Genomic DNA, 7,156 nt, shown 5'->3' with positions numbered 1-7,156 from the left:
ACCAGCCGTAGTAGGGGGCGGGGCTTCACTGTAGCAGCCCGCTGTGTTCAACAGGCGGAGGCACCAGAGCCACAGTGTGACTTGAAAAAGTGGTGTTTTCTAACTATATTGCCCGGACTGGGACATTTATCAACGACCACATAGCAGCCCGGCCCAGGTAAGAGGACTCCTGCCCGTGGGCTGCACTTGTTTTGTACTTTTACAGGTGAACCAACCTGTCGGAGGGAGCTAGCCTCTCTGCGCTAGCGTTAGCCTGTTAGCCGCTGGGAGTTCGGAGTTCGGCTAGCTCGTGTTGTGTTGTTATGACAGTACTGAACACGGCGAGTCAACCCGTAACACGCCTGTCTGACATAAACCAGAGGAAACGTGCTTGTGTCATTTAACCAGTCCCTCTCTCTCTCTGGTCACATTGGAAGCCGTGTGATGTGTGTGCGCCGTCCAGATGTTCACGTAGACAAACAGTTGAGCGTCGCCCGCTGCTGCTGGAAGCAGTGGAAGTTGCGAGGAAACACCGAGCACAGAACCACCGTGTGTGTGTGTGTGTGTGTGTGTGAGAGAGAGAGAGAGAGACATGGATTTAGACGTAGCTCTGGCTTAACCAGCCAGGACACACTTACTTGAGACACACACACACACACACACGATGTGTACTTTATATAAAAATACCATTTTCATGTTTTCCAACAACCCAGTGAACCTGTTGTTGCTGTTGTTTTTGTTTTTCTGAGCAGACCCTGCGCCCTGTCATGTGCCAGGGAAGTGACTCCTCAGCAGTTTCATACCCACATGACAACGAGCCTTAAGGAGCTGACTGGTTATATTTAGAGATCCTATCCAGTGTTGCCTCTTCAAGTTCAGGCTCCCTACAGTCTACATCCGTGTGTATTCAGATGACTCGGCGTGAATTTGATATGATATCTAGTGGTCTAGTGTTTTTACATAAATACTGGACCATCGCTGACCTGAAAGGAGAAAACACTGATGTGTGCAGTGAAACCAGACAAGACATCATTTTTTTGGGTGCTCTGAATTTATTTGTGCTTTTCTTCCGCTTTGCAGTTATGTGATATATGTATTTTTAAATGTTTATTTCAGGTTTAGTGGGAAGGCTGGAAAAAGCAGCCTTTTATGTTTGCTCGTCATTAATCGGTCAATTAATCAATGAGATGATCACTACATTTTGAAACTGTCATGTTATGTTTGGGAAGGTTGTGGACTGCATTTTTTCACTATTTTCTTACATTTTATCAGACAAGATATTACATTTTTCCAATATTATTCTACCCATTCCGGAAGATAACGATGGCCAACTGTAGTGGATATTTGAAGAAAAACCCACTGTGAACCAGGATCAGTGTAATATTTTTGTGTTTAACTGACGGGCAATTAAGTCATTTGAACCCACTCAAGTGACTACAGTAGTAATCTGCCAGTAATAGCTCACCATTAATATCACCCTAATGTTACTTTATTGTATTACTCGTTAAATTAAATCACCCAAATTAGGCCAACGAAATAACGGGCTCTCCCATTTTCATCTGTATTCTTGGTGGCGAGCCAGTTCATGTAATGAATGGAGATCTGGACGCGTGTGTCTATTGTGTTGGGAGGCGATGGGCGTAGGCCAGCCCCCTCATTTAGTATTCAGCCTCGAGTGGAGGGGGGATGCTGAGCGTGTGCCTGGCAGTGCTTGTTGATACAGCGTGAGAGTGAGCAAGGCATATACAAATTGGTTTTAAATAGTCAAATGTAAGTTTCACCCTGCTCCAAGGTAAGAGGCTCTTCTTTTAACCTTTGTAGTTATGTAATCTCCCAGAGATCACGTGTCAATCTTTTAGTGGTTTTGATCATTTTTGTGTTGCGGCTTCTAGTCTCGGCTGGCTTTTACTGGGTGTGTCCTGTGTTAAAAGGGTGTGTGTGCGTGTGCGTGTGCGTGTGCGTGTGTGTGCGTGTGTGCGTGTGAGCTCCAATCTGATCATAGCTCAACAGAGAGAGAGCTAAATGTTTACTGATTGGTTTGTTGTATGGTGTTATCTTCCACCCATTGTGCTGGGAGACAAGGAGCTGAGACGGGTGTGTCAACAGGCTGCACAGTACACAAAGGATTTAAAAAAAAATAATAATAATTTATGCATGACACTGGTGATATGGGAGAAGAATTATAGGTGAGGAGAAGGGGTCAGAGTTCAGAGACGGAAAGAAAGAATATGTATATATATATTGACTGGCAGCTCTGAAATTTGCCTGCTTTGGGGCCTTTGTACTTGCAGCCCATTGAGGCATGTGACATTTAAGCATTTATCGACCTGAGCCTGAGCTCCTTGTCTCTGGGATTATGGTAAAATACTGAGTAGTCTTAATGTGAAAACACGTTTCTGGGACAAGTCGCAGGCAATGAATGCAGCCGATTCATTTTCTGTAATTGTGGCAGGAAGGGAGGCTGACCGTGATGGAAGAGCCCAACTTGATGAATCATTAATGAGTTTTTCATCGATCGACTGAATCCCTAATACAACAAAGGCAAACAATTTTTGAAGGGGTTTTCTTTTGTGAGGTGTATACATTTATTACATTAAAAGTCTGGGAGATTTTTATTTTATATTCTTCTTTTGAGGAGATTCTCTCATGTATTTTGTAAACTCAAACTACATTGCCAGGCTTTTGCTTTGAGTAAAAAAAAAACCCCTGTCCCACTTTCCTGCATTAAAAAGGGATTAAAATGATTCGTTAAAATAGAAGAACATGCTCGTCTCTGTCTGGGTTTAAAATAATTCCTTAAAAAGCAGCCATAACTATTATTTTTATAATTAATCTCCCTGAAGTGGGCCGTCTGCATTGATTTGTCAGATGTAAACGACTACCTGACTCCATCTTACTACTATTTCAACATCAATGCAAAGCAGTTACATTAAAATACGGTGCAGCACTTTATCTTGTTTAGTCCAGACAAAGTTTCACAAAGTCCAATTTAAAGCAGCGGAGGAGGGTAGAGCGGATGTCTGCCTCGCTATAATTGGAGCGAACAGTCAAGAGCATCAATTGTCCAAGTCATTAGTCCTTCAAAGGAGGAAAGTTTGGAGACTATTGTTTTTCCTCAGTGCTATTTGATGTCCTGGTGCAGTTTCTTGAGCGGGCCGCTCTGCCTTCATTATACTGAGCAGACTTATTTCAGCTCGTGTTTTCAGCATGAGCAGGCAGACTGAACTGAACGGCACTGAACTAAGTGCCCTGTTGGCTCTTGTGTAACGAGTGTGTGTTCAGTACATTTTCCTGTTGTTGTAACCATATTTCAACATCCTGGAGGGGGAAAAAAATCACGACTGACGCAAACACTCAAGTGAGTGTGTCCCAAAAGTTTTGTGGCGATTTTGTGGTTATGCGCATGTGACTGTACAGGCAAGGACACTGTCTGGCTTTATTTTAACTTTTAAAAGGAAAAAATGCAGGGAAACACTGCATGAGGAACAAGAACATCCTTATTCAGTGAGTCTACTTTTAGAAGCCATAAGTTTATTTTATTTCTGTGAGAAATTAAGTTTTTTTAAAATATGACACCCTCTATTTTATTTCATTTAGAGAACAAACCTATGTTTTTTATTAGAACAGGTCGGTTTGAGCGTGTGAGCTGGGTTTGGACAATACTTACTCCACAGCATCTCTTCAAAAACACGCCACACCCTGTTCCTGTCCACGATCTTGACTTCTCTGTCATTCTCTTAGTAGAGTCGTGCAGATGTAGGACATTACTGACCTGTGTTGTGTGCTGTCCTTAAGCTGTGAATGCTAATCTGCTCTGCTGTTGCTCTACAGTGGTGCACAGGTGTTTTAGCAGTCAGCCATGGATACCACCACCTCCCTGAAGATGACCTCACTGGCGGTGCAGAGTCTGTTCAGCTACGTGGAGGAGGAGAACCTGGCGGCCGTCAAAGCACATTTGGACATGTTCAGAGATGTGGACAGCAGGAGTGATGTAAGTCTGCCATGTCACCACAACCCCCATGTTGGCTCAGGAAGTTTACTTTGGGGATAAGTATGCAGCAATCAAAGTCTATCTAGGATCATGTAATAGGTGTTTTTGTGGGAAAAGAAGTATTAGATCTGCTATGAAGCTGTAATGGAAATTATGATATTACTGAAAATCATTGTGAATCAATTTTAAAATTAAAGCTACAGTAATAAATAATGTTAGTACCTTCAAAAGGTACGTTCTTTCTTGGGAAGCTTTCATGTTTCATAGTCTTTATTGCTTAAGTTAATTTTGCACAGATCCTCTTTTTACGCTCGCCCCTGTTAATCATTTTCAGTTTTTTTCTGAAATCCCCTTTGTTTCAATGTTCTGCTCCAATATGACGAAAAGTTCATAGGCACATAAATACTTTTTATAGGCACTAATGTAATGTGCCCTGAAAGAAAGAAAAGGAGAGTTTAGAGGAGAGAGCCAGTAAAAGCAATGCACACTACTTACAGTGCAGTATTTTTGATTTATTTAAGCTTCTGTCATTGTGATGTTAAGTTTGCTACCTGTACATTCAGTATTGAGACTAGGTTACTGTTTTAGACGTCAAAGCATTCTCCATCCCACTAAATGCTACACACTGGTCCTTCAAAGATGTATTTATTCAGTAGGAATGAATAATATAATAATAATAATAGGCTTTATTTGTATGGCACTTTTATTAAGTTACAAAGTGCTTCACAAAAGGACAAAACGACAATAAAACAACAATGCAATTAAATAAAGAATCAAGAATTGAATAAAAAAAACATCACACAGAGATGAAAGCTTTTTTTAAAAGCATGTTTTAAGAAGGGATTTAAAGCAGTAACAGATGTAGCATGTCTAATCTCAGCTGGTACGTTATCCAAGGTTTGGGGGCCTGCACTGCAAAACATGATCGCTTATAGCCGCCAATCAGGCTCTGGGAATGACCAGAAGACCGCGATCACCTGAGCTAAGATGGCGCCCAGGCTCATAGGGAGTTAGTAAATCCTTAATATACACAGGAGCGTGTTTACAGCCTTAAAAGTCATGAATGAAATCTTTAAATCAACCCTAACCCATAAAACAAACAGGAAGCCAATGCAGCGAGGCCAGAATCAGTGTTATATGGCCACGTTTTCTTGAGGCAGTAATAATCCTAGCAGCAGGGTGATACCTGTATAGAGGGCGTTAAAGAAATCTAACGGACTTGGGGCTGAGCGCCACAGACACTCTGGAGCTGGAGAGTATTGAGAGCAGCACATCATCATTTTTGTGTTTATGATAAGAAAATTGTTGCACAGTGCCATACATATCCCTTAAGCTGACTAATAGAAAAGCAACATGTAGGCCATATCTCGTGGAGGGATTGATTATCTGGATGTCATACAGGATAGGATTAGAGTTCAGTCATCAAATAGTATCACCATCTGTCATTTTTTTCCCCCACTGAGTTCTCAGCAGGCTACAGAGAAAGCAGTGGAGTTAATTAGCTTGTTTAAATCCTTATAACAGTTTGTGTTCCCTCTCTCTCTCTCCTTGTTTCAGAATGGACAGACTCCCCTGATGGTGGCAGCCGAGCAGGGCAATCTGGAGATAGCACAAGAACTCATTAGGAGAGGAGCCAACGTTAACTTGGATGATGTTGTAAGCACGTATATGCGCGCACACACACACACACACACACATCTCAAACTGCCTGATATAAGCACACCCCCACACACAGGTGGCTTTCTGTAATATGGAGAGGGTATCAGCGTCGAGGCACAGGTGGAAAACAATGAGGTCATTTTAACCACATCATCCACTTGACAACGAAGACTTTCCAAGATTTTCCATCTTGCTGAACTCACCACACTCGGGCTAAGTGTTCGGCTATAACGAGCCGTCATGAGCCATAATGACAACCTATAACAGTGTTTTTTTCCTTCACTCTTTGGACTAAATGACAGGATCCCCAGGCTGGCTAACACCCACACGCACACACGCTCACGCATTTATACTCTCCTCCCACTTGGGCAAACACAGGCTTGCTCACACACCTCTCATCAACATCTAAAGTACATGTAACCTGCTATTACACATGGCACACACAAACGTGTGCTCGCTCTCACACAGTAGTGGAAGGAGAAGCATTGCATGTTGTAACTTCTGTCGGTCTCTCCGTCACTCCCGTCTATCCATGCGACATTGTGTTCCCATGAGCACCTGGTACGACCAGCTGGTAGGTAGAGTGCCGGTACCGTTACCAGGATGTCCAGTGTATACCTCGGACAAGTGTCTGTCCACCTGGATTCGGAGTCTGATGGGAGTTCCCACAGTAAATGGTTGTCTCTGTGTGCAGGACTGCTGGACGGCGTTGATCTCGGCAGCTAAAGAGGGACACATCGAGGTGGTGCGGGAACTGTTAGAGAACAATGCCAACCTGGAACATCGAGACATGGTGAGAACGCAGGTGGAGAGTGGAGAGGGTGATGTAGCAGGGAAAGAGATTTAGTTTTAACTTTTCGGCAACCTTTCCCAAAGTTTTTTTTTTTTCTCTAAAAATTTGCTGTTAACAGCAAATTTCTATTTCATGTATGTACAACTTTACTCTGACGTCCCTTTATCCAAAAGATGAAGACAAAATAAGAGGCAAATTATCTTAAGAAAAGAAAATTTCTCAGGGGTAAAGAGCTAAAGGGATATTAATATATCCTTAGTGCCAAAATGATTTCACAATTAATGTTTATTGGAAAAAGATGCAACAACTACACAGTTTAAAAAAAAAAAAATCATAAAAAAAAATGAAAACATCAAACGTTGTATAACGTATATAATACTGTCATCTTGTAAGTTGATTATTAAAATGTAGCCCTCTACAGTTTAAGATATGATAAAGTTATGAAGCCTTGATTTTATGTTCATAAATGGTTTCTGCTCAGTGTGATTACCTCAGTGCCGGTTGACAGGATGATCCATTGCCCTTGAAATGGATATAAAATGAAATTACTTCCTGTGTGATAGCTCCTCTGGAGTATAAATCCCATTTACCGAGCTCTGGTTGTCTCCCCATGGAGCAGTGATATGATTTAGTCACTGCATACAGACCTGTCAGGGGCAGACAGTTGTCTTCAGGTTTACTGTAGGATCTAATTTGTATAAACATGAGAATGTTGGGAATATGATGCTGGGATA

The 7,156-nt window shown here is 42.0% G+C and overlaps 1 protein-coding gene across 4 annotated transcripts in view; it reads left to right on the top strand.

Annotated features, from left to right (window-relative positions):
• Positions 1-7,156, top strand: part of kidins220a (kinase D-interacting substrate 220a) — a 43,893-nt gene continuing 36,737 nt past the window's right edge. For 2 of the 4 annotated variants that reach the window (XM_047337570.1, XM_035611380.2), the window contains exons 1-4: positions 1-157; positions 3,811-3,970; positions 5,528-5,626; positions 6,324-6,422. In XM_047337570.1, the coding sequence (XP_047193526.1) occupies positions 3,839-3,970; positions 5,528-5,626; positions 6,324-6,422 (330 nt within the window). In that variant the 5' untranslated portion in view covers positions 1-157; positions 3,811-3,838. Of the gene's footprint in view, positions 158-1,630; positions 1,772-2,586; positions 3,484-3,810; positions 3,971-5,527; positions 5,627-6,323; positions 6,423-7,156 lie in introns of those variants that run through there. The other 2 variants (XM_035611381.2, XM_035611382.2) reach the window with 2 other exon arrangements.

The sequence above is a fragment of the Scophthalmus maximus genome, chromosome 15, assembly GCF_022379125.1.
Source record: "Scophthalmus maximus strain ysfricsl-2021 chromosome 15, ASM2237912v1, whole genome shotgun sequence".
NCBI lineage: Eukaryota > Metazoa > Chordata > Actinopteri > Pleuronectiformes > Scophthalmidae > Scophthalmus > Scophthalmus maximus.
The sequence above is the reverse complement of the archived record's forward strand: the minus strand, read 5'-3'. Positions and strand labels throughout refer to the sequence as shown.